The 27,416-nt window shown below is 41.5% G+C and overlaps 1 protein-coding gene across 31 annotated transcripts in view; it reads left to right on the top strand.

The window, feature by feature from the left end:
- The window catches only part of Kcnma1 (potassium calcium-activated channel subfamily M alpha 1), a 701,247-nt gene that overhangs the window by 453,519 nt on the left and 220,312 nt on the right, over positions 1-27,416 (top strand). For all 31 annotated transcript variants that reach the window (XR_011371533.1, XM_070020666.1, XM_070020665.1 and 28 more), the window contains 4 exons: positions 13,189-13,264; positions 23,329-23,404; positions 25,072-25,242; positions 26,862-26,953. Coding sequence is in view for 30 of the 31 variants with exons in the window: in XM_070020666.1 (XP_069876767.1) it covers positions 13,189-13,264; positions 23,329-23,404; positions 25,072-25,242; positions 26,862-26,953 (415 nt within the window). In the remaining variant the exon portion in view is untranslated. The remainder of the gene's footprint in view (positions 1-13,188; positions 13,265-23,328; positions 23,405-25,071; positions 25,243-26,861; positions 26,954-27,416) is intronic.

The raw sequence follows: 27,416 nt of genomic DNA, 5'->3' as shown, positions 1-27,416 counted from the left end.
AAATGTTAATGCAGACCTTACAGAAAATTTTACAAAGCAAAGCAGAGTTTTAAAAATAAAAAATATTCCTGCAGGAAGAAAGCTACCACTGTTGTCACTTTTTGTAAGTTTTAATTTTTCATATACCTGTAGGTTTTATGGTTTTATCCTTGGTAGCATGTACTTTATATTTACCTTTTATTTTTTGTTTCCCCTTTCTTTATCCCTCCCTCCCTCCCCACTTCCTCTCCCTCCCTTTCTTACCCCCTTTCCTTTCAGTACCAGGGTATGAACTCAGGATTTTGAATTTGCTATGCCGATTCTCTACTACTTGAACCATAATTCCCCCCCTTCCTAATTCGGGATCATTTTTTATTTTCTCTTGGGAAAACCTCAATTATGATCTTCTTCTCATGCCTCTCTCATAGCTAGGATGACAAGTTTGAACCACTGTGTCAGTTTTGTTGTTGAGACAGGGTTCTCCATAACTTTTTGATTAAGCTGCTCTTAAACTTCCAATCTGCACCTCTAAAGTAAATAGGATTACAGGTGTGAGTCTCTGTGCCTGGCTAAAGGTTCCCAGCTTTCTATTTCAGTCTGGGGGGGGGTGGATATAAAGGATATACAACATAAAATTTACTATCTTACTCATTTTAAATGTACAATTCATCAAGACTAGTATGTTTGCATCATTTCAAGAATGTATCCAACTTTCAAACCTGGACTTTTATCCTCAGATAAACAATTCCTGTTTTTACCTTCCCCCAGTTCCTGGTAATCTTCATTATAATTTTTTTTGATGGCACTGGGGTTTGAATGGAGGGCAATATGCTTGCTAGGCTGGTACTCTACCACTTGAGAAACACTTCAATTCCTGAGATTTGTTGAATTTTCTTGAGCTAGGATCTTGAGAACTTTTCTGCCCAGGCTGGTCTTGAACCATGATACTTCTACTCTCTATTTCCAAGCAGTTGGGAATTAAAGGTGTGAGCTACTGGTGCCTAGCCACTATTGCAATTTTTTTCTCCTATTTAAAATTTTATCATAAGCATTTTCTTGATTCAATTCTTCAACATAAAGAAGTTGACCTATAGTTAAGGAAATCTGCTTTTAGGTTTTAAAGCCGTTACTTTCTTTCTTTTGCAGTGAAGGTCTTGGTTCCTGTAGCATGTCCCTGTATTTTGATCTATTTTCTTAGGCTACACGAAATGGGATTGGTTTGATTCATAATGCTGAATTACTTTTTGAAAAAAAAATTTAAATCAATTTATAATTCCACTGTCAAATTATAAGGCTTCTCATTGCACAGTCCTAAGGCAAAACTCAAATATATTGCTAATTATATGTAATAAATAAAATGCTCACTGTGTTATACTGAATTTACAAGTATTTTATTTTTTAAACTTTCAAGACATTTTCACGCTATACTCTGGTTTAATATTTCTATTGAATTTATATTTCTTCTGTGGAGTGTAATATTTGCATCCTTGGACCTTCCTTACACCAACTACCTCCCCAGCAGCTGTTCTAACCCTAGAAATACAAGATTAACCCTTTCAGATTCCATGTGAGTGAGAATGCAGTGTGGCTTATCTCACTGAATAGGATAGCCTCAGGTTCATCTATGTTTTTCCAAATGGCAGGATTTTCTTCTTTTTGTATATATTGGCATACCATTATGTGTGGATGTATGTATACACATATGTATATATGTATGTATGTATATATGTATGTATGTATGTATGTATATATGTATGTATGTATATATGTATGTATGTATATATGTATGTATGTATATATGTATGTATGTATATATATATATATATATACCACATGTTCAGAAGCCCACTCACCCACTGATAGATACATGGATTGATTCCATTAGATTGAATAATACTTCAGTAAGTATGGGTACAAGTTGTCTTTTTCACATACAAGTTTCAGTTCTTCGTGGCTACAGGTGCAGTAATAGGATTGCTGGATTGGGTGCTACATTGATCTTTCACTTTTGGAGGAATGCCATTACTGTTTTCTGTAGTTATTATATTCATTTACACACAAAAGTTTCCTTTATTCTGCATCCTTATCCCTGTTTTTTTGTTTGATCTTTTTGATATGGCCATTCTAACTGGTAAAAGGTGATATCTCAGTGTGGTTTTTAAACTTTCTAAATTTTATTTTGAGGTAAAGTCACACTGTGTCATTCAGGCTAGCCTCCAACTTTACATCTTCTTGACTCTGATTCCAGAGTTCTGGGATAACAGGTATATACCTCCAGGCCTGGCTTTCTCATTGTGATTTTATTTTATAATTTTTCATAGTTAATGCTCCTCCATTTTATATCATCACTCTATTTTTTTCCATTTCTGTTAGTGTTTGTCTGATACGAAGTTTCCAACTTTATATTTCTAACTTCCCTGATTTTTCAAGGTGACTTTAATAAGCAGCCCAGAGCTAGAATTTGTTATTGTTGCTTTTTCATACTTTACAGGTCTCTGTCTTTTCATAGAATGAATTTAACCCATTTAATTTTATTGTGTTTATGAATATATTTGGGCTTTTGTCCTTCTTTTGATTTATTTATAATTAATATGCTCTGAGGGACTTTTCCTTTTAGTTAGATTGATTCATTTCCTATGTTCTTTTATTTCATTTTGATCAAACATTGTTTCTGTCCCCGCCTCCTAAGATTTGGAATTATTAGTTTCAAAATATATTCTTAAGTTTTAGGAATATGAACTTCTTAAACAAGCACTCTTCTTTTGGTGAAAACACTGGGATTTGAACTCAAGGCCTCCTGCTTGTTTGGCAGATTCTACCACTTGAGCCACACCTCTAGCTCCTTTTGTTATTTGTTGTTTTTTAAGTAAGGGACTCATTTTATGCCCAGGCCAGCCTGGGATATGATCTTCTTATTTGAGGTTTCCTGGGTCAGTGGGGCTGATCAGCACACGCCACTATATCCAGGGATTATGTTTCCTCTTGTAACTAGGAAGGCTGGTATATACCACTGTACCCAGCCACTGAGTGAGATGGAGTCTGAAAACTTTTTATGATCAGGCTAGCTTTGAAATATGACCCCTTGATCTCTGTCTCTCAAGTATCAAGTATGACAGACTTGTGGAAATTCTCCCAGCTACAAACATTATGCTCAAATTTTCCATACACACACTTAAAACTAAGTTTATGTTATAACAGGTAAGTAATAGCATTCTCCCTTGAAACAAGATGAAAATGTTAGCACATCTTTCTTTCTTCTGCTGCCTCTACATGCTTCCATCTCCCAGGTGGACCTTGAGATTATAATTTTAGATTATTTCTATTGTTTGCCATTTATAAAACAATCATTTAACAAATAAGCCATTCAGATACTTCGTCTTTTCCAGTATCTTTTTATTTATTTATTTATTTTGTGCTGGTCCTGGAGCTTGAACTCAGGGCCTTAATGCTGTGTTTAAGCTCTTTTGCTCAAGGCTGGTGTTCTACTACTTGATCCACAGCTCCACTTCTGGCCTTTTGCTGGTTAATTGGAGAAAAGTGTCTCACAGACTTTCCTGCTTGGGCTAGCTTTGAACCATGATTCTCTGATCTCAGCCTTTTAAGTAGCTAGGATTAAATATGCTAGCCACCAGTGCTCCAGCATTATTTTTTTTTTCTGTGTCATACTTTTTTGGCTGTTTTCTTTCCAGATAACTGTGCATACGTACATACTCCATTCCAATTAATTCTCATGAGAACAATGAGGAGATCTGTCTTTAGTTTTCCTGCATGCATTGTAACCTAGATATTTGTGATTTTGTTTCCCATTGCTACAAAGGGATCTTTTTTCTCCTCCTGTAGGTTATGAAATTTCACCATTATATGCTTGTATTTTTTGAAATGTAATATCTTGGAGATACAATCTGCTAGACATTCTATGGGCCTTTGAAATCTGAGGACAGAAGTCCATTTATTTTGTCTAGGAAATGACATTCTAATATTACATAGGCTGTTTCCTGCTCTTGATTTCCTGTTTCTCCTGACAATTCAGTAGCATGGATTTTGAATGTCCTCTGTCTTCCATGACTTTCAACTTGCCTTCCCAACTTTCCACCCTGTTTGAATCCAGCCTTCGAGGTTGCTGGCGATGTCTGTCCTTGCTAGCTCTGTCTATTCTGCTGGCCTTTGGAAGTTTTAAAATGGAACATTTTAACTTAGAAGATGTCGTGTCTCTTTCTATGTTTTGAGTTGACATATCTTCTCACATCATTTTATGTTTTTCAATTCAAATTTTTCTTTAAAACCATTTTCCTAACTTGCTTTGTTATAGTGTGAGTTTGCTAAAAGGTAGGCCTTTCTGCAAGTAAAGCTTGCCTTTCTTGCAATATTAGCAGATTTGGTTTTGTGCTCACTAGGGAGCTGAGGATTTTTTTGTTAGCCTGTATATGAGAATGTCTCTGTTTATGGCTGCTTGTCTGGGGAGTCATGTCTTGTCCAAAGCTGGTTCCATGTCTGTAGAGACGATGTGCTCATTTCCACATTTGCTAGGGCACTCTCGAGTTTGCACTGTTCTACTACCTGCATTGCCCTCTCTGCTTGCCCCAGCCTTCTCTTTACACCTCTGCTCTACTGGTTGTTCCCATTCTGCACTCCTGGCACTCACATCCCAAATCAGTCCTTTTCTTCCTGTTTCGGGCTATTTCCTTCTTCACCTTGGTCTCTCTGCTTCACCTCCTCAACCTTCTTCTGTGGAATTCTTCTTCCATATTTGCTGACAGAGACATTGCTTATATTCTCCTGAAAACACTTATGTACAGTTGCCCTACAGTATCTACAAGGCATAGATTCTAGGTCACCTATCAAATGGTACAGTATCTTCATATACCCTACATACATTCTCTTAGATACCTTAACTCATAACTAGTATAATCTAAATGCTATGTAATTAGCTGTAGGACTATGTTGTTTAGAAAAATAATGCAGGCCGGGCACCGGTGGCTCACGCCTACAATCCTAGCTACTCAGGAGGCTGAGATCTGAGGATCACGGTTCAAAGCCAGCCCGGGCAGGAAAGACTGTGAGACTCTTATCTCCAATAAACCATTCAGAAAACCAGAAGTGGCGCTGTGGCTCAAGTGGTAGAGCGCTCGCCTTGAGCTAAAGAGCTGAGGGACAGCACCCAGGCCCAGAGTTCAAGCCCTATGACCCACAAAAAAAAGAAAAAAAAGGAAAGAAAAAGAAAAAGAATGCAAAAAAGATAGTATCCAGTTCAGTATAAATACAGTTACTGTTTTGTTTTTTTCTGGGTGTTCTCAATCCCAGGGTAGTTGACTTTGAGGATAGGTATTCTATGGATGTAGTATATTTTGCTATTGTATACTCATATAAAGATCGTGTTTTCAGTTTTGTTAAATTAATTTTCAGCAGAATATATAGTTTTGTTGTCAGTTTTATGGTTGATGTTGAACTCAGGGCCTCATCCTTGTTAGGCAGGTACTCTACCACTTGGGCAGCAACTCTCAGCCCTTATTCTTCAGATTGGGTCTTGTGTTTGTTTGTTTGTTTACCCCCACAGTCTGACCTGGACATCTGTCCTCCTATTTATACCCCTCTTATAGCTGGGATGACAGACACACAGCACCATAACTAGCTTATTGGTTGAGGATAGGTCTTGCTAAGTTTCTTTCCCAGGCTGACTGTGAGCCACAATTTTTCTTACCTCTACCTCTTGACTAGCTGGAGTTACAGGTGTGAACTATGATGTCTACCTGGAATACAAACTTTTCACCTATGATATGTTCTTACATTCTTTATGTGGAATAGTCTTCCATTCTTCTTTGTGAGAATTTACTACCCCTCTACCACTTTAGGGTTATATTAATGACATCTAGAGATAAACCACTGTGTTCAATCTTCCATGTTTACCCAATCTTCCATATTTTAATGAATTGTATAAGTGGTATGTTCTTCAAAATTAGGTAGATAGCAGTGTGACATGTGGATCAATTATTGGTTTTAAGTTACTCAGTGAGTACTCATGAACAGGGAAAATTGCATTGAAAGGGCAAAATAAAGCTTGAATCTTTTGACATGTTATTAACCAAAATAAACAAATATATCAATTTAGAGTAATAAAGTAATAGTTAAGAGAATAAAAAGTAGTCCAAAACTAGAAAATAGAACTAGAAAATAGTCTAAAACTATCTCTGATTTTAGTGGTATGATAATGCTTTATTTAGGTGTACTGAGGGTCAGCTTTTGGCACCAAATTTATGTTCATTTTTGTTTCAAATCTAGGGTGATGTCCCTGAACTTTTTTGTTCAAAGTTAGTGCTCTACAAGTTGGCCCTCAATTCTACATAGGTGTTTCGGTGGTTAATTGGTGAAAAGAGTCTCACAGACTTTTCTGCATAGCCTGGCTTTGAACCATGATCCTCAGATTCCAGCCTTCTAAGTAGCTAGGATTATAGGTATGAGACATGGGAACCTGGCTAATGGATTTTTGTTTTTTACAAAGTAAGATCAGTTGCTGTCTATGTCTCTCTCTTTTAAAGAAATTGGAATCATAATAAAATATAAATGTTTTTAAATTTCAATAAATGTGAACAGGCTTCAAGGAAAGCTATGACTACAGTTTTCAATTTATGTTTCTGCTTATGTTTCAGTTTGTGGTTTTCTGCTTTTGTATGTATCAAGTTTCAAAATTTATATGACAGTAAGAGCCATTGTTCTTACTCAGGTCTCCAGTTTTATTAACAAATAATTACATGTAACCTACTTTTTATTGGATCATCCAGATGTAAACACTACTTTCTCCTCCAAATTTTCCACTGAATGCATTATAAGAAACTTCTTATTATACTGTTGATTCCTTTTAATTTATTAGCTAGGTGGTATGTTCTTTAAAATTAACTATGGCAGTGTGCTAAGAGGGTCAGTTATTGGTTTTAAGTTATTCAATGATTACTCATGAACAAGGAGAATCACTTTGAAAGGAAAAAAATAAAGCTTAATCTTTTGATATGCTATTAGTAATAAATAAAGAAAGAATTATAAATTAAAAGTTAAGAGAACAGAAAATAGTCCAAATCAGAGTTCCCAAAATATGGTTATCCAGCAACCATATTTGTTAAGCCATTTTTTTGAAGTACTATGTACTTCAGCTTTCAAGGCAGGTGCTATATCTTCTGAGCCACACCCTCTAACCCCCTTTGGTGTAGGTTATTTTCAAGGTAGGGACTTACTTTATGCTCAGGCTGGCCTGGACTTCCATCCTCCTCCTTAGATTTCCTGCATCACTCAGGATGACAGTCACATGACATAGACCTACTGCTTCATCCTTCTGTGGGATAAGAGATAAGTACCACCAGGCCCAACTGTTGATTGAGATGGAGTCTTGCTAACTTTTATGCTTGGGCTATCCTTGAACAAGGATCCCCTAATCTCTACCTCCCAAGTTTTTAGGATTACAAGCTTGGGTCAGTGTATTGTAGGGGAACTTAGTCAGAGGAACAAAAGAAGCCACATGTTGAGAGGTAGAATTGGGAGTCTTTATTGGAGAGCAGATGGTGGTAGGTGGACTTCTGTCACAAAGACCTGAAGCGCCTCAAATACATTTAACACTATTAGAAAACTGAGCCATAACAGTAATAAAACAAAGAAAGAGCAGAAAAACAATACCAACAAATCAGATCTACTCCAATGGAGAGCTGCAGTGGGACACCATGGTGAGTGGAGGAGAGCTAGGAGACATGAGACAGGAGAATCAAGGCATGGCATGTCAGGTTCAGGAGATAGGGTCTTAGGAAAATTGAGTCTTGGAAGCTGAAGGCACAGGAATGACAGGTCCAGTAACCTATTGTCCAAGTCCCTTCCCCTGCACCTAGGAATTTAGGTATACCCATTACCTGGGGGATAATACTTCCCTGCCTCTATCATGAAGACAAGATGGCGCCAGTTCCCTATCATCCACCATGGCCAAGATGATGCCAGTTAGACCCACTATCCTTATTTCAATTGCACCTGGTAAGATTGGGATTTTTTTTAAATGATTCCAGTGCACAAGTTATCCCCTGAGTAATTAAAGCAGGATACCTAGGGCTAGGAGGCGGTATCCATGCTGTTAAAAAATACCCAGCTGGCTGCCGCTGTAGTAGTCTGGAAATCACAGACCTGCAGCCTTGCTTTCTCCAAGTGCAGTCGGCGGCCCCAGTTACAACATACTGTTTGTTCCAGGTGCAGAGTGGCCCACCCTATCTGAGACCCTCTCAGACAGAACCCGGATGCTTACAGAGCTCAGGAATGCTGTGTACACTGGGCTAGTATGCTGCCAAGGCAGATGTAGACCATTAGTTTCCCTTGGCCTGTTAATACAAAGAAACTTTCACTGGAATTAGGCACACCTATTTGTTTGCATGTCCTTTAAGCAAACTGAGTCCTTGCAATAGAACCTAAAATATTTACGATCCGTCCACTTGAAAAAATAGTTTGCAATGCTCCTTCACTTTGGTGTCCACAGAGTTTTGAGGCTCTCTCTTCCTGGCTGGATGCCAGATCCATAAGTCAGTGGATGGGAGAGGGGTTGAGACCCACATGTCAGCAGTTCTGGAAGGTTCACAGAAGGCTTAAATGTACATAATATACAGTGGAGGTTCAGCAACACTGCCCTATGACTAGGAAGGAAAAATGCAGATGCAATAAAAGAAATCAGAATGGTGAGAATAGTCTTTTGAGTTATTAAAAAAAAAGAAGAAATAAGCCACGATCCAGTGGCTCACACCTGTATGCTAACTACTTAGGAGGTTGAGATCTAAGGATTGGATTTACAGCCAGCAGGGGTCTTCTTATCTCCAGTTAACCAAAAGAAAACCAAAAGTAGAGCTGTGGCTCAAGTTGTTAGAGCACCGGTCTTGAGTGTGAAAAAGCCAAGTGAGAGCACAAGGCCCTAAGTTCAAGCCCCAATACCAGCACAAGAAAGAATGAAAAACAATGGTGAAATGACTGATACATTTGAATATGTGATAACTTTTAGAGTTGGGGGGGGGGGAGGAACTTAAGCAAAATTGTAGACTTGCGAAGAAGGGAAAAATTAACCCGTAAGTAATATTGAAAGATGAATGATAAACTTTGGAGAATAATATATACTATATAATAATCTTGTAAAAGCACTTGAATATACTACTAAGAATAAAATGAACTTACAGGCAAATTGGTTAGTGCTATTATAAAGCTCTTTAAAGAAAGTAAAATGAGTCATGATTATATGAAAAAATATTTAACTTCATTTGTTAACATAGAGAAATAAAAACAAAAATAAAAAACAATGAGTTTTTCTTGGGTGGGGGTATTATGTTTGGGCTTTTGCTTAACTCCTTCTCCCCCTCAGCTCTCCCTCTTTCCCTCCGTTCCTGCCTCCCTCTCATACTTCTTCCTTTCCTCCCTGCTTCCCTTCCTTTCTCCCTCCCTCCTTCTCTCACTCTCAGCCTCCTTCCTTCTGTTCCTTCTCATCCTCCCTTCCTCCCTCCCTTTCTTCTATTCTCTTCCCTTCCTCTGCCCCTTTGTGACAGTACTCAATGAAGTGAGGAATGAATGTGTGTGCGCCCCCCCCCCCCCAGCAATTCAACCTACATGCTAATTGAAAAGGCAGATTGCTCAGACATTTTGACAAGATGCATCATAAACCTTAAGAATGCTGTGCTAAGGCCAAGTGCCAGAGGTTCACGTCTGTTATCCTAACTACTCAAGAGGCTGAGATTTGAGGTTTGTGATTCAAAGCTAGCCCAGGCAGGAAAGTCAGTGAGACTCTTATCTCCAATTGACTTCCAAAAATCTAGAAGTGGAGCTATAGCTCAAGTGGTAAAGCACTAGCTTTGAGCCAAAAAGTTTGGGGCCCTGGCCCTGAATTCAAAAGCCTCAGGAACGGATGGTGTTCATACAGCACAGCTATACTATAGTTCAAATCTGCAATGCTCATTAATGGCTTATGTCTTAACTTCCAACCTTTATACTTCATTTTAAACTCTTTAATTTATCTCACAGAAACAAGCAACCACCGTCCTGGTGGGAGATAACCTGGTGGACTGGAGGCTTCAGGAGAAACCATCAAATATACTCTTCCCAGCCAATGATCCCTAGATCCCCATTCTGATTCAGTGAATCTTTTCAAACTCCTTGTAAAAAAATTCTTATGTGCAAACTGAGAAACACTACATTTGTTAGAAGTTGGAACTTTCAAAAATAAAAATTATTGTTGTTGTTTTATCCTGAATGACCACTTGACTAGATACAGAAGTCTCGGGACAGACTGAAAATTAAATATCGTCCCAATTATTCTTTGTGTCAATCAGGTTCCCAATGCTGTGACAAAATAAACAAGTGGCAAATAAATACCTATGTGACCTGGGATACATGATGTACATCGAGGAAGGATGTATTTGGGCTCAAGTTTCAGAATGTTTGGTTTACGGTTACTTGGGCCTGTGGCAAGACTGAGTAGCATGGTGGGTAATGTGTAGTACAGCAAAGCTGTTCACCATGGTGGTAGGGAAGCATAAAAGAAAGAGTTGGGAGGGGCTGGGAAGGTGGCTCAGTGGTAGAGCGCTTGCCTTTCATGCATGAGGTCCTGGGTTTGATTCCTCAGCACCACATAAGCAGAAAAAAAAAGCCGGAAGTGGTGCTATGGCTCAAGTGGTAGAGCAGTAGCCTTGAGCTGAAGAGCTGAGGGACTGTGTCCAGGCCCAGAGTTCAGACCCCACAACTGCACCCCCCCAAAAAAAAAGAAAGAAAGAGTGGGAGATGGGTGCCAGTGGCTCATGCCTGTAATATTAGTCACTCAAGAGGCTAAGATCTGAGGATTGCAGTTCAAAGCTAGAAATTCTGTGAGACTCTTCTATCCAATAAACTACTAAAAAAAAAAAAAAAGCTGGAAGTGACATTGTTCCTCAAGTAATAGAGCACTTGCCTTGAGCAAAAGAAGCTCAGGGATAGTGCCCAGGCCCAGAGTTCAAGCCTAGGACTAGAAAAGAGAGAAGTGGGGAGGAGTTCTCAGCACCCCTATAAGGACACACCCCCAAAGATCTAACTTTCTCCCACTAGGCCCCACCTCTTAAAGATGCCAGCACCTTTCACAGGTTAGAGACTATATACTTCATCACATGAATCTTGGGGAATATTTAAGATCCAGATCATAACATTATTTAACATTCAAGCTACATGAACTGCCTTACTGGTAAATATTGTACTATACTGTTTTCTGGAATAATCTTGTGTTCAGGAAGGCATATTCTTTTCAGATGAGAAATTGTCCTTTGAAGTCGTTGACATTTTTCTCCCTCTTCCTTTATACTATCAGCTCCTTATCCTTAAGTTTCAAGTTGAGTCTGCCTTTTTTCCAAAATAGTTCCACTGTGGACCATTTAAAAGACTTCTTGTTCAAGTAGAAGGAAAAGAACTTTATCCTGGAGTTCCTGGTGAATTCCTAGTACTTCTTCCCATCATTCTTTAACTTTACTCTTTACTAGTTGAAAGTTGACCAAAAACTAGCATTATCTTAGCCTTAGTCTCTAAGACCATATTTCATTTTACCTTTTAATCTAGAGTTATTTTTTCATATCTGGAATATTCTTTGCTATTCTGTCTGGTCACTGCTTATGATGTAGGCATTGTCTGTACTTCCCTTTGAAATGCATTTTATTCAAAGTTTGGATCTCTGTTCCATTTCTGTCTTTTTTTTCCTTTAAAGTTACCTCACTATTCCCCCTCCTTTTCCTTACTTTCTCTGTTTTATGAGATTACCTCAACTCAGTTTTGTACCCTGTTCAAGTTGGGCTTGGGCAGTGTTAAATTGGTTTTTCATCTGTTTTTTTTTTCTTCGTTTCATCAGTATCCATTCTCATCTGTGTATTTTTTGGTTTAATTAAAGTTAAATACTATTTAGCATAGAAGGCAAATGTTTTCTGGAATCATCTTGTGCCCAAGAAAACATACTCTTTTTCAGATGAGAAATCATACTTTTAAGTCACTTACATTTTCTCCCTCTCTCGTTATCCCCGAGCTTCGAGTTGGGTCTTCCTTATTTCCAAAATTGTGGACCAATTAGAAGACTCCTTGTTCAAGCAGAAGGGAAGGAATTTCATCCTACAGTCCCTGGTGAACTCTTAGTGCTTCTTCCCATCATGCATTACATTCCCCATCATGCACTGCATGGGGGTGAAGCTGTCTGTCTAGCAACCCATTGACTCCTAGTTCCATATCTGGCACCTGAGGAGGGGGAACATTTTATGAAATGCTTCTGAAAACATCAAAATTGCCTTGGGACTGGGTGTGATATTCAATGTGCCTTGATGCTAAGTAGTCAGCAATTTGGACATACACATTCTCCCATGTGATATGCAAGGTGTTAGGCCCACAGTTGAACTCAAAGATTTTTGAGTCATGACTTTGCAATCAAAATTGTTTTCTCTTGACTATGAAAACAATAATACTTTGTACTTTAAAAAGTTCCATCATTGTACTTGCCTTTTCTGACTCTGTCTCTGTCTCTGTCTCTGTCTCTGTCTCTGTCTCTGTCTCTGTCTCTCTCTCTCTCTCTCTTTGTCTTTCTCTCTTTCCCACCTAAAGCTACAAATGCTTTCATGCAACAGAGGATTGAATGGATTTAAAAGTACAAATATCCTTACATTAGTAAAAATGTTATTATTTAAGTTGTGGGATCTTACCTCTCTCTCTCTTTTTTTTTTCTTTTGGAGGAAAATACAAACTAGGTAATGTTATGGTTCTTATTCCTCATTTTAGAGGGCTGAAAATAAAGATGAAAAAATTCCAAGCAAAGATGTGAGTGATCCGATTTAGTCATAATCTGCTTTTAGCACAAGGGTTACATTGAGCAGTCACAATTCCCAGTATTCTTCAGAGATAATATCCTGTCAGACCTCCAGGTGACTCAGAAACAGTGCTCAAATCACAGCTCCCCAAAGGAGAAGGAAGCCATTAACCTGAGCCCTCCTCGGGCCTTTCTCCTGTAAGTGCCTCCAAACAGACTCCCTTTGATGAGAAAGCCAGTTTACCTGCCAAAATTAAAGCAGTCAAGGACCAGCATGAAGGAATGTGTCCCAGGTACCAGGCTGTTTGTCTTCTGCAAGGACTCCTTACCCCTCCCACCGGAATGGCAGACCGTGGACATGAAAACCACACATTGCAAATAATGCAGCTCTGTCTCATTTCTCTTTTCAGGTTTGAGATTTTTACGAGCGCTCAGACTGATACAGTTTTCAGAAATTTTGCAGTTTCTGAATATCCTAAAAACCAGGTAAGATGTTCTTTCTCCAACTTTGCCCCATCCCAGCCCCCAGTGCAACCTGCCAAACATATGTCAGATGCATTTAATTTCAACCTGGTATTGTTAGAGTCCTGCCAGTCACAGAAAGAAAGGCCTATAGGGAGATAGAGAAGGACCAGACTAGGCTTGTGTTGTCTTTTGCAAAGACAAGGAGGGAGCTAACTGGATGGGCAGGTGGGGAAACAGGGTGGTTTGGGTTGGGGGGGGACCCATGGCTGATATCTGGGTGCTGAATGGAGTTGATCAGGGATGAGGCTCGGTGCCCCATCCACGGTAGATGAGGGATAGTTTTGCTCATTGATCAGAAAGCCCTGGCTGCCAAGTCCTAAATTGCAACTTTATTACACCACTAAATAAGAAATTGAACTTGGTCATAAAGGCAAGAAAAGCAATGCTCTTTGAAAGGCAATCACAAACCTCCTACGACAAACAGAAAATCATTTCATTTCTAAGTACATTTTAGATGTTCACTTTATATCTAGAGAACCCTTGGGGCTTGCTGGGTGAATTGCCTTCTGGGGAAACCCTCAAAACCTCCAGCCAAATGCAGCGTGACTGCTTGTGTTAACTCTGTTATGATGTAGAGAACACAAACAGAACCAGGAGCAAAACTCTCCAGGGGAAACCCTCTGATGACCTGCCTTTCGCACAGCTGGTCTGAGACCAGGGCTGTGTTGATAAATACACTAATAAAAGGCGTTAGACGTACTCTAATGGAGAATAAGTACAGGGCATAAATTTCTCTTCTAGGAAATTGCACTTTAAGGAGCTTGCTGCTAATGTTCCATTTCCTCTTTTTTTTTTTTTTTTTGGTTGGCCTTAGTGTGTTTGATAAATGACTGGAAAACAGGACACCTTTGTATTTAGTGATATATAATTAATGAAACTGCATTTTTGAGGTCTGGATTCAGCATAATTTTCTTGGTTACAAAGGCTGGGGGAGTTGACTTTGTGAGTCTGACATAGTCCAACAAATTCCACCAACTTTTGATACTCTTCTTTTGTGTGTTCATCCTTTTATTTATTTTTGTTACTATCATTGCTTTATTGCCTTTGAGTAGTTGTACAAAGGGGTTTCAGTTCAACAGGTCAATTTATGAGTACAATGCATCTTGATCAAAGTCACCCTTTCCACCATTGTCCCACATCTCTTCCAGCCCTAAACATCCCTCCATTTTCCTGGTCCCATTTTCACATCTGTACATGGAATGTTATAACTGCAATCCAGATTATTTACCAACTATTTACCCATTTAAATGTGAGATAACACTTACTTTCTATAGGTTGCATACAAAGGAAAAAGTGCCACTGAAGGCTTCTGTCACCTTCCGTTTCATTGTCTGAAGTAAGAATGATTGGATCTCTGTTTATTTGCACATAATATTACTCTGAGTGCACATTGTTTTCCTTCATATCTTGATTTTCTTCACTTTTGGCTCTCCTGTAGACTCATTGTATTCTTGAAATATCAATGATCAACAAAGCCAACACCACCAATACTTATCTAGATCACACTTACTCTATTAGTGTGGGTATGCGTGTGAGTGTGCCCAAGTAGGCCTTGAAGTCAGGCACCTGCAATTTGGCTTAGATTTTTCACTCAAGGCTGACACTCCACCACTTGAATCACTTCTGGCATTTTGCTGATTAATGGGAGATAAGAGTTTCATGGACTTTTCTTCCTAGGCTAACTTTGAACCATGATCCTCCAATCTCAGCCTCCTAAGTAGCTAGGATGATAGGTGTGAGCCATCAGTACATAGCTTATATTGTATTTTTAAAGATAGAATTGGTAAGTACCCATAGCAAGTGTGGGGTCTTGTCCCAGGAGACCTTTCTTTCCTAGTGGGGTGTTGTTACAATGAAACTATCTACGCTCTCTCAGTTTCACACTTACTCACTGACAGGAGCATTTTAAGAGAGGTCCACTGGCTCTGCTGTAAGGAATAATGTGAAGGAAAAGAAAGAGCTGTGGTCCTACCCTCCTGTGCTTTGGAATCAGGAACAATAATCTAGTTCTGAGTTTCTGGTAGGGACTCACCCATTTCCCACTGTATGGCAAAGATTCCTTTTATTCCTTTGGATGCAGGAATAAGCTCAGGCTTCCCTGGAGGACAGCTCCTCTGTAACTATGCACCTAAGGTGCTTCATTATCCAATGTAGATGGCAGAAAGTGGTGGGCAGGAGTTGTGAGTTCAGACAAGGATCTTTGCAGGAAGATGTCAGGGGTAAATCTTATAGAAAACTAGGGGTCTGTCATTCGGGAGTGTAGGGGGGGGTGGTGGTGGTTGAGGGAGTTCTAAGAAGCCTAGGACAACTCTCAGAAGCCGTCTCTCCCCAGATGCCTGACCCTGCCTCTTTCCTTCTGCCATCCCCCCAAGCGCAGATCCCAGAAGTCCTCTGCAGAGTAATAAAATCTGGGCTCTTAGGGGTTCAGCTGTGGAGTGATGGATTTTCTTTGACTCTTTTGTTCTCTGCTAGTTGCGTGGTAACCTTCTGTGCGTGTAAGAGATCAGGAAGATTTTGTCTGGCTTTCTCCAATGGCAAATCCCTGCCAATCTGTGGCATTTGGTGGGGCTGGAGACTCTTCAAGTGTGGTGCAATAGAACGATTTGAAGTTGGAGTTTCACATTCTGTCCTTCAGCTGCCTGGTTCGGTTGAGAGCTGGACGCATCAGGCCAGAGAGGTGCCTGGGGAGGGAAAATGGTGAAGATTCAGGACAGTAGGATGAGAGCTGGAGTGAACAGGAAGATGCCAGCAAGTCTTACTTATGTGACCAGCATCAGGGCAAGTCATCATCAAATTGCAAGCCAACAAGAGCCTAGAATCTTCTATATCCGGCTGTTCCTTGTTGAAGGGAGTCTGGAAGACTTCAGGTCTTTGTCTGAGCTTTGGGAAGTTCCTCAGTTACCCTACAGACTGGTGAACTAGCTTAGAGGTACTGGGTCACTTAGTCACAGTCAGAGTCACATAGGCAGCTCTGGTCCTGGGCTGAAACCCTGTGTCTTGCTGCATGTTGATATAGATGAGTAGCACATGGCTTAGCTAGCTATACACACACACACACACACACACACACACACACACACATAAACACACATAATAAAAAAGAAAATTACTTTATTGTTTTTAGTAATTATTACAGTAAAACATTTAAACAATATGGGAAAGTATAAATGATGAAGTAAAATCTTCCTTATATTGCACAATTTTGAGGTAACCATTGGTATCTCCCATGTGTCCTTTATGGCGCATAGCATGTATATGTGCCGTTCCTTACCCGTATTAGTCAATACATTTGAGAAAGGTGTTTAGACATTACAATTTTATTACCTCTATGACATTAGAAATAGCTTCAGCCAGGCAGTGATGGCTCATGCCTGTAATCCTAGGTACTCAGTAGACTGAGAACTGAGGATCACAGGTTAAAGAGAACTGGTAGGAAAGTCTGTGAGACTGTTATCTCCATGATCCTCATATCTCAGCCTCCTGAGTATCTAGCCAGCAAAGAGATGGAAGTGGTGCTGTGGCTCAGGTGGTAGGACACCAGCTCCCAGGCTCTGAGTTCAAGCCATAATGCCAGCACCAAAAAAAAAATATTAACAGGATAAGGAGAGGCCAAATCATGGAGGCTCTTAGATTCATGGATTTTACTGAGAGCAAGATGGGATTGAAGCAATTTAATCAAGAAAGGAAATGTAATGAAGCTTACATTCTAGTATGAGTCACTATTCTATCATTTATATAGAGAGTAGGTTTAAAGTGTGTAAGACCTCACAGTCCAGGGAAGAAAAAGAGATGCACAAGTTGTCTAAAGACATAATTCAATTTTGCTTCACAACATAGCTTATGGTTTAAATCATTCATCTCAGTAAGGTATAGTCCAGGATTGAGATATTTGACACCTTCCCAGCACCAGCAGCAATAAAAGATGATAGAGTCACTGGTACCTGGCTGTACCCCAGCCAGAAACAGGAGGAAACTTGGTGACATAATTATTACAAATGATGAAGTTTTGGTACTTCCATTCTCACCTAATGCCACAGATAGGAATTAGGGAAGCTAAGCAGTGCCTCCGTGCATAAAGTAGATGGTATTTTCTGAATGAACTGAAACATACCTTGTTAAGTAGCCTGAGGGTGAAGATGGCCCTTGCTAGCAGTCATCACATCCACAGTCCTGGAGAAGAGTCCTGTGTTTGTTCCCGGATGAACTGCTGTGGTCCACTGATGTAGCTTTCTCCAATGCTGGGGAGAGCTCACGGAGCTGGAGCTTAGAAGCTGTGATGGCCTTCTTTAGGTGGATTGAGTTCTCATGATAAAATCACAACCCATCCCTTAGGAACAAGAAGGAAACTAGAATCTGAAAGATCCTAATAATTATTTCTGTGTGTGTGTGTGTGTGTGTGTGTGTGTGTGTGTGTGTGTGTGTGTGTGTGTGTGTGTGTGTGTGTGTGTGTGTTAGTACTGAGGCTTGAAGTCACTAAATACTCAGGATACTAGTATGTAAGATTACTTGTATTTAGGAATGAACCACCAGCACCTAGCTAGATCCTGATCACTCTTACCATTGGTAACTTCATGTTTGGTCCAATCCCTTGGCTGCAAAGGCTATGGCCTACTCTCCCCATAGTTCATTCACCATGAGAGCACAACTCTGCTCCTGGCAGCCCCTACTTGGTCCCAAGGATACTCACTCAAGCTAGCAAGGTCCACATTTTAGGTGATAAGAATACCCACTGAGGGTTAATCTTGCATCTATTGCACATAGCTTTCAGATGATTGGTTGGTGGTAGAGTTTAATTTGGAAAGCAAATTCCTAATCGTGGGGATCTGTGACACTGTTGATGTCACACAAATAATCAGATTTCAGGGCAGAACATGCACTGTTTCAGCAATGATGATTAAATGTTCTCAACACAGCAAGAGCTCCCTCAAGCCCCATCAGTATCCCTGGAACAATGATTTAGAGATTAATAATCACCATACTTAGGTCATTTTCCCAAAGCACCAAGAGACTTAGAGACGCCCGACAGATCTAATATCTTGAAATGGCTCAGTGTGGTTGTTCCTGGCTCCGTGCTCTGTGAAGACCCCGAGGATTTGGGAGTTTGTAAGTGAATCAATTTGGTGTTTAATTCTCCCCTGAGGAAAGGAACGGCATGCCTCTCTAAGATCTCTCCCTTTGCCTCTGTCTCTGTGTTCCTCGTCTTGTTCTTACTCTCTAGTGTTGAGGCACAGCTTCGAGGGGCTGAAAAGGTAACAGAAGCAGATTTTTCTCGGTTTTGGTTTCCTGTTGAGAAGCCTGTTGGGGGCAGGAGGTGGTGATAATGTGGTTGAAACTCAGTCACATACCTGATAACTATCCACCTTATTTTCAGGCTTCTAATCTCTGGTTGGCAGGATTGCTCTTCCAGAGAAGATTCTGGAATCTAGTGAAGAGATTTTTCTAGCCTGGCCAGCTGCTCCAGGGAGCAGAAAGGCCATAGTTACATTCTGTCTCCCCTCTAAGGAGCTGCCTGTATGGATGCTATTAAATATTATTGTTAGGTGGGAATTCCACCCAGTCACGGAAACTGCTTAGAAGTGAGCCCATGGTGGGATCTGGTTGAGCAGTGAAGGTCAGAAACAGGCAGACCTGTGCTTGCCTTGGGGAGGGGAGCATGCCCAGGATAGAACCAGGGCTTCTAGAGTCATGGGACAAATCCTAAGTCATGTCAGGCAGCAAAGTGAAAGGAATGGACATCTGTTCTCTGCTTTTAGGTAGAGATAGCCCCAGACCTCCTTTAGAGATCTGGCCAGCTATTATATTTCAGGAGAGCTGGAGCATTGAGGATGTCAGCCATTTCTCTGTTACACACTAGGTTGTGATTGCAAGGAATAGAATCCACCTTCGTAAGAACTGGTCCAGGAGAGAATGGCTGACTAATCAGAGCTCAGATTCTTTCCTTGGGAATCTGCTTTGGTCTGCATCTGCTCTGGAGTTCATTTCAGAAAGGTTTTCTCTAAGGTCTACTGGAGCTTGTGGTTTATAGTTTTTATACTCAAATCTGAGGAGATAGAGGGCTCTTTCTCCTACTCACATAGTGAAAATGTTTCTGGTGGTCCTGCCCATCAGAGAGAGTTCATTGGCCAGTTTATCTCAGACAGCCCTGGTAAAGGGACTGGAGGGGGCCTTTGATTGACCCCCTGCTCTCTCAGGTCCGAGGGTGTGGAGAGGGCCAGCTTATGAAGGGCAAAGCCAATGTGGCCAGAAAAATGGCGCATGTGGCTCCCCCTGAGTCATCTTGCCAAATGACTTGGGTGAGCAGGATATGGGTCATAGGCTAGATCTGAAGCTAACCCCTTCACTCACCAACCACCTTTCCCTGGATGAGCCATTTATGGCCCCTCCCACAGCCTCAGTTTTCTTTGCATGAGAGTACACACATTGATAGCTCCTTCTTCAATGGTAAAAGTTGATGGAAGAAAATGAAGAATCAATACAACTTGTAGTACATAATAAGGGCTCAACATTCATCAGCAATTGTTATGATGTGAAAACTTTAGAAGTAGCCATGAAACAGAACAGATAACTTTTTTTTCTTCCTTCTTTTCCTTCCTTCCTTCTTTCCTTCCTCCTCCCTTGCCTCATTCCCTTCCTCCTTCCATTCCTCCCTCCCTCCCTCCCTCCCTCCCTCCCTCCCTCCCTCCCTCCCTCCCTCCCTCCCTCCTTCCTTCCTTCCCTCCTTCCTTCCTTCCTTCCTTCCTTTCTTCCTTCCTTCCTTTCTTCCTTCTTTCCTTCTTTCCCTCCTTTCTTTTTTCCTTCCTTCCTTCCATCCTCCTTTCCTCCTTCTTCCCTCCCTCCTTGGGCTTTTTTACTGGGGCCTCTTGCTCTTGCTTGGCTTTTTCTGCTAAAAGCTGGTGTATTACTACTGGAGCCATACTTCCACTTTTGGCTTTTTGCTGGCTAATTGAAGTTAAGAGTCACACAGACTTTTCTGCCTGGGTTGGCTTTGAACTAGGTCCTTAGATCACAGCCTAGTGAGTAGCTAGGATTATAGTACCAGGCTTCTTTTTCTTATCCATGTTTTGGAAAGAGACAAAAGTCCTTCCAGCCATCTGAAAAGCTCAGTCTTACCCACAAAACTGAAAATGCTTGTTTATTCTTGTCACAAACAATCAGGATCAGTTCTGGGAAAACAAACCAGTGATTCCTTTCTTTAGGTACATAGGAGAATAATAAAAAGAAAGCTAGACTCGGGTACTATATCTTTCCTAGTAGCAGCTACCACTCCACAGAGGAGTATCTGCTAGAGATCCTCCACAAGCCCCATCCTATACCTTGTCATGTGTTGGTTTTCACTATAGGCCATCAGAGAGTCTCCTCTCCATGCTTTCCTGAAACAGTTCAAGAAGCAGTGTGTCCACACAGTCTTCCTCTTTGCTGGGGGCACATGCCTTTTAGTGGCTGCACCAGCCAGCTTTCCATCACTGCAACTAAATCTCTGAGTCAATTTACCTGCCAGACATTTATTTGGGCTCATGGTTTTGGAAATTCCAGGCCATAATCGGTAGGCCCCCTTCTTTTGGGTGGGTGGTGAAGCAGCATATGATATTGGGAACGTGTGCTGAGCAGGACTTCTCACTTCATGGCCAAGAAACAGAAGCAGGGAGGGTGGGACTGGAGTCCCATGGTCCTCTTCCACTGCACACCCCTCCATGACCTACAGACCTCCTACAAGGCCTTACCCATTTCAGGTTTCAGTACCTCCCCAAAGCATAACCTGTGACCTCCCCAGTAACACCTGGGTCTGTAAGGGGGAGGGAAATGATCTGAATAAGAGCAACCATCAAGAAAGGCATTCTCATTGATGCCAGTCTGAAAGTTCAGATCCTGGAAACTAAGTGCCTGTGTCCATATCCCAGCCCTACTGCTTCCTGCGATCCAGGATGGTCCACAAGGTCATTTGAAGGATCAGATGAGTTGCAAACACAAGGCCCTTAGAAGATGGAACATGTATTGAATACCTCACATGCGCTGTAGAAGTGTCCTCTCTTGTCATTTCTGTGACATTAAACTCTTAGGGAGGGGATAATTTGTTCCCCAAAAGAAAGAGATGCTCAGGGAGAGGACAGAGCTACCATGGATGGATGGACCCAGAGCGATGGGTTGAACTTCTTTGGAGCCTGTACTTGTAGGTACTACTGGTAGAGAGAAAAAGTCAGAAAACAGAATTCCCTTCTGGAAGGCAGAGCAAGGAACACAAGAGCCAGGCAACAACTTAAAACCTGGCCAAAGAAGGCCTGAGACCATAGGATTCGTTACCAGTGAATAGCTGGAGAGGAGAGCCTGAAGGGAAAGTCACTTTGTCTTGGAGGTATGGTATGGTTTGGTATGGTATTGTATTGAAGAAAGGCTTTATTTAAGGGAGAGGTGGGGGCTGAATCTGCCTTAGAGAACAGAAAATAGATGAGCAAAGTTTTCTAGTTTGGGAAAGGTGACCAATCATACATAGCCTTGGCTATATGATGACCAGTGCAATCGTTTCATGGAAGAGTTGTGACAGGAAGGTCTGGGGCTTCCTGGGGGTATTGACAACAAGAGGGTGGGATTGGGTGTCAACATGGACGTCACTTGGTAGCATCAATACTCAGCTCTCCCCAGTGTGGGTGAGCAGGATGAAGTTTTGAGGATGACCACAGAGGAAGAGAACAGTTTATTCACTGGATATTTACAGAGACCCTGATGTGTGCTGTGGACCTACTGTTCCTAGAATTTAGACAGAAAAAGACCCTGGGTTTCTTGGAGCTTAAAGTTTAATGAGTGGTAGCCAAATCATCCAGGGAACACTAGTGGATACGAACACGACTAGTTATAAGCTTGCTGGGGAGCTGGCCATTCCTGTGTGCTCAGCATCTCACCCCAAGATGCTGTATGAACTACAGAGAGAAATGGGGGGATTGCGGTTGTGGAGATCTGGTGTGTCTCCCTTTGCTAAGTGAGTGGATCTCACATCTATTAGTTCAGATTTCCTAGCAGAGACACTTCACAGAAATGATGAAACAGGCATTAATCCTGAAGAAGCAGCCAGACAACTCTAGAGTCTGGAACATTCTAAAGGACAGCTTGAATTCACCTTGAATTAAACATCATTCAGAACAAAAATTTTTTTTAAAAGGGTGGGTGCCTCAGGGTAGAGGTGAGTATTACTTGTAGATTAAAAAAGGCTAAACTTGGGACTGGCAAACCATAGTTTGTGGACTAATGGCTCCTGATGTCTGTTTGTGTGAAGTTTTATTGAAGCATAACCGCACCTATTCTGTCATGTAATTTTCGCAGCTGCTTTCAAATTATAATCGCAGAGTCGAGTAATGGCAACAGCCGTTGTATAGCCTGCAAAACCTCAAACACTCACTAACTGCACAGAGAAAACATCCCGACTTCTGAATTAAAGCCACATACTATCCAGATGTGAAGCTGGGGCTGTGATTACCTTCCAGCTGGGGGGTAGGCGTGGGAAGAAAACATCCATGATGCCTGGAAAGTGGTGACATGTAAATAAGGATTGCCTGTTCGATTAGATTAGGGAACCCACGTTAATTTTCTTAGATGTGACACTGTATTGCACTTAGATCCCAAACTGTCCTCTTTCGGAAGCTGAATGCTGATATAGTTGTCCAGGTTGTATTCTGATGTCTACAATTTATGTGGAAATAAAGCAAGTTGAATGAAAAGATGAAGGGAAAGGTCAAGAAAAAAAGAAAGAATTTGTAAAGATAAGCTAGATGGGTCATCCAGGTGTTGATGGAAAGTTTTCTTTGCATTTCCCTGTGCATTTGAAGTGTTCAAAGTAAAAGTCAAGTTCTAACGAAACTAGAGAAGGGTTCATACTGGATCCTGTCTGAGTGGCCCAGCTGCAATGTCCCTACAGGTTGTGGGAGCTAATTCCCTTCCAATGACTAGAGCCTACCTTCCTCCAGCAGCAAGCAGCTCTGATGAGGGTCTTCCCTCTGTAACTTGGTGGGTCTCTGCTTGTTGTCTCTTTCCCACAGCAATTCCATCAAGCTGGTGAATTTACTCTCCATATTTATCAGCACGTGGCTGACTGCGGCCGGGTTCATCCACTTGGTAAGTAAAGACCCTTCAGCTTTGAAGGGAACAAGCGCCTTGGTGAATCCCATTAGAGAGACGCATTAGCTTAGTTGTAGATGTGGAATAGGGAAGCAACCCCTTAATTGTCTTAAGTTTGCAACATTTCTATCTCAAACTAGTTCCAAAGGGTGTTACCATTAACCTGCCTTTTCCAGCTCGCCAGGCTTGCTTTGGGAGATTTCAGATTTGTTTTTAGAATTCTGACTGCAGTACTCACCCAAAGCCACAAGATGGCAGTGAATCCACAGTTTAAAAAAAGCTCAGAAAAGGTCTCGGGCTAAGGTTGAAAGTTTGACCCACATCTCTTTGTAAACAACAAATTCAGATCCCTTAAAGTTTTCCCCTCCACTTTGCTCTTACAAAATGCTGCCTTTGATTTTCCTGTATGATTAGTTGTCAAGTTACTTTATACGTCAAAAACGTTAAGTCTTCCATTTTTAATTCATGACTTCTATTATTAAGTCAAGTTCTTCTCACCTCTCCAAGGCAGATTTTTTTCTCCCTGCTTTAGAGAGCATAGCAATTGTTGGAAGTGCCTTTCATACAAACATCGACATAGAACCACAACAGGCCCCATCATAACAGGCAACTCTGAATAAAGATGACGACCTTTCCTATCTGCTCTGGGGGTGGTGACACAGCCCTTTTCGCTGGTGGGATTCTTGGTGAAGCTCACCCCTCATTTCTCTGATTCTTGAAACCTACCACCAAAATGCCAGAGTGATAGATGAAGGAGAGATAATTATCTTTCAGTAGCTGGTGACTCCATCTTACCTCTAGTTCACCAGGAAGCCTTATGGAAAATGTCACCCAGAGGATAAACTAGCGTGTGACAGAAACCAAGTTCCAGAACATTCTGTAGAGGCAGAACTAACCTGGGCACTGACTGGTTGTCCCATAGGCTGGGTGAGGGGGAGTCACAAGTATTGGTCCCTTGTACCATGACCTCGTGGTTACTTAAGTTGGGAGGATGGAACTATCTGACAAAACAGCTCTGGTCCCAGGCTCTCCCAGGGCCAACACATCCGCTCCTCGTCCCTTTCCAGTTCCAGTGACAGCTGCCCAGCTGAGTCTTTGTGTCAGACACGCAGACCTGTCTGTCTCACACAGCTAAAAATACACTCTGGCCCTGTGGAGAAAGTTTGCAGACCCCGGGTCTAAGGGGTTGTGCAAAAGCAAATTGTACCCCTGAGTTCAGTCTTTGTGCTCATGGGAGAAGCCCTGAGATGGACGCACTGAACCGTGCTTGACTTTTAACAGAGGAGGCCGAGCAGGATCCAACTCAGAGTTAATGTGTGGGGTTCAGGCAGATCTATAGGAGTAAGGCCCACTGGGCATTCTCACTGGTCAAAATAATGAATGGACGCTCCCGGCACCCTGGTCCCCACCCCTGCCACACCCCCCAACCCCGGTCACCTCCATCTCCTGTGGAAGGTTTGGGAGTTCTGTAATACTAGGATTTCTGAGAGCCAAATCCTTAGAGACTTAAGTGGGAAGATGGTCAGAGGAAGGCTCAGAATCTCCTTCCTAGAGAGAACACTGTAAATGGAAGCAGAGCCCACGTCCCCTGGAGCCTTGCGGTCCATGCTGTGTCCAGAAGTCTTTGACCATGTGCTTTTGTCTCCTTTATCCCCTTCCTATAGGTGGAGAATTCAGGGGACCCATGGGAAAATTTCCAAAACAACCAGGCACTTACCTACTGGGAATGTGTCTACTTACTCATGGTCACCATGTCCACCGTTGGTTATGGAGATGTTTATGCCAAAACTACACTTGGGCGCCTCTTCATGGTCTTCTTCATCCTCGGGGGACTGGTAAAAAAGAAAAAGTCAAACTCTTTGATATTCCTGTTCATTTTTACGTCCATTGGTGTTTTCTATCTCTTGAAGGCTGTGTATTTGAAGTACCGTGTTGTGGTACTAGAATCAAGTGATTGCCTTTGTATTGCAATCAAGCTAAGTAAATCCGAACTTGATGATGCTTGTCCCTTAGGCCCAGGCACATTGTCCTGATTTGGGGGCCTCCGTGTAGTCAGGTGAAAGCCAAATTGTCTTAAGGAAAAGATGACATTAAGAAGGGAGAGTGTCTGTCCCTTAAGAGTGCAACTCAACATGACTCTCCTTGACAGTTGGAGTCAACTGACTCCAGTAGATGCTGTCTACACTCTGTGGACAGTTTGCGGTTTCAACAGCAACCTTTCCCATTCAGGCTCCCTGCCCTCCCAGCCCACCCTTCCCCCTCCCCCAACTTTCAACAAACACTGTGGCTGGTGCCTGCCCTAGAGAGGCCTGCCTCTCAGAAGGCAGAGAACTCTGTCTCCTTGCCCAAACCACATCGCTACAAGCAGAGCATGGTTTTGTTCAGATTTCACTCTGCTGCTCAGTAGTGCCCCTTGGTGTGTTGTCCTTCTCTTTGCAAAGTCAGAGAGGTGTAGAGTGTGCCGCTCCTTGTATGGTAGTCAGCTGTTCATTATGATGTAATTTGGGGGAATTTCTGGCAACCCATTGGCTGTCCTGGTGTTTTGCCTTTCAAAGTAGAATAGTTTAGTTTGTGCTGTGTATGAGGTAAGAGATTCCAATTTTGACTCACTCACAGCTTGTACATATGTGCACCATGCACACATTTATATGAAACGATGCATACATGCCTCTGTCTGTTTTGTATGCAGAGGACATGTACATTTCAACAAATGCATATAAATGTGGCCGTGTGTGTGTACATTAGCCACGGCTTTGTGGTAGCATTATTACCCGGCCACAGGAAGATGTTTGTTGGACAAAACATGGCACATTTGTGTTTCCCTTGCTATCTTTTCCTCTCGTGTAATTTCTTAAATTTATCTTTTGTGCTTTTTGAGTACATTTTTTTAAGTGGAAAGGATCATTTAAAAATTTTCCTTTTGGCATTATTGTCTTCACAAATCACTCATTAAAAAGTATTGATGTTCTTTTGCATGTTCATAGGAGGGAAGGTCTTTTTTCAGAATGAGTGGATCACCATGAATTTGTGCGTGCGTGCGTGCGTGCGTGTGCGTGCGTGTGTGTGTGTGTGTGTGTGTGTGTGTGTGTGTTTGTATGTGTAATTTCACCAGCAAAGAACTCTGTTACCTACTTTTCTTTAGGAACAAGAGTTAGATGTCAGCTTATTGATTCTTGTCTCCTATGTATTTTTCTTGACTGATTTTTTTTTCAGTTCTCTTTTTTCCCCTGTCTAGGTTGGCTAATGTTTGTGTGCCCTATATATTTTCAAGAACTTGCCCTTTTTTTGTCCTTCAGTTATATTTTTATAATCCCATGTATTAAAATGTACTTCCACAGATCTAATCCTTTTGTGTTTTCAGATCTTAGTATCCCTTCCCCTTTCTGAAAAGGTCCTCCCCCTTTCTTTGGCCTGTCTTTTTTAGTCTCTCTTCTGTCTCCCCTCTTCTCCTCAGGCCATGTTTGCCAGCTACGTCCCTGAAATCATAGAGTTAATAGGAAACCGCAAGAAATACGGGGGCTCCTATAGTGCGGTTAGTGGAAGAAAGTAAGTACGTCAAGAGGTTTTGCTGCCTCTCCTATGGTGCAATCCTCTCTGCATGCCTTTTTTTTTTTTGGCTCTTGTTTCTTTGTTTCATGCATGTAGGCTATGTTTGCCCGCTACGTGCCCGAAATTGCTGCTCTCATCCTGAATCGGAATAAATTCGGCGGGACTTTTAACAAACATGGAGGCAGAAAGTAAGTCAGTTATACCAGAGAAGATGTGATTGAGTGATTTTTTTTGTTTAGACTCCCTGGGGTGGTGACATTGAATGCAGCCCTTCTCCCAGCTGATCTGGGTGCTTTTCTGTGAAGGGCAATCCATGTTCTGATCAGAGATCACGCCTGGAGTTGTCATATGCAAATATTCACAATGGCTTTGTTGCTACTTACAAGTTCCAAGGCATAGAGTGGATTTATCTTAAAGGGGTCTGTATGGAACTCGAACTATATTTTCTTCTGATCCAAAT

This window comes from Dipodomys merriami, unplaced genomic scaffold, assembly GCF_024711535.1.
Source record: "Dipodomys merriami isolate MVZ:Mamm:240054 unplaced genomic scaffold, mDipMer1.0.p SCAF_14, whole genome shotgun sequence".
Classification (NCBI taxonomy): Eukaryota; Metazoa; Chordata; class Mammalia; order Rodentia; family Heteromyidae; genus Dipodomys; species Dipodomys merriami.
Note: the sequence above shows the minus strand (reverse complement) of the source record. Positions and strands in the feature narration are given on the sequence as shown.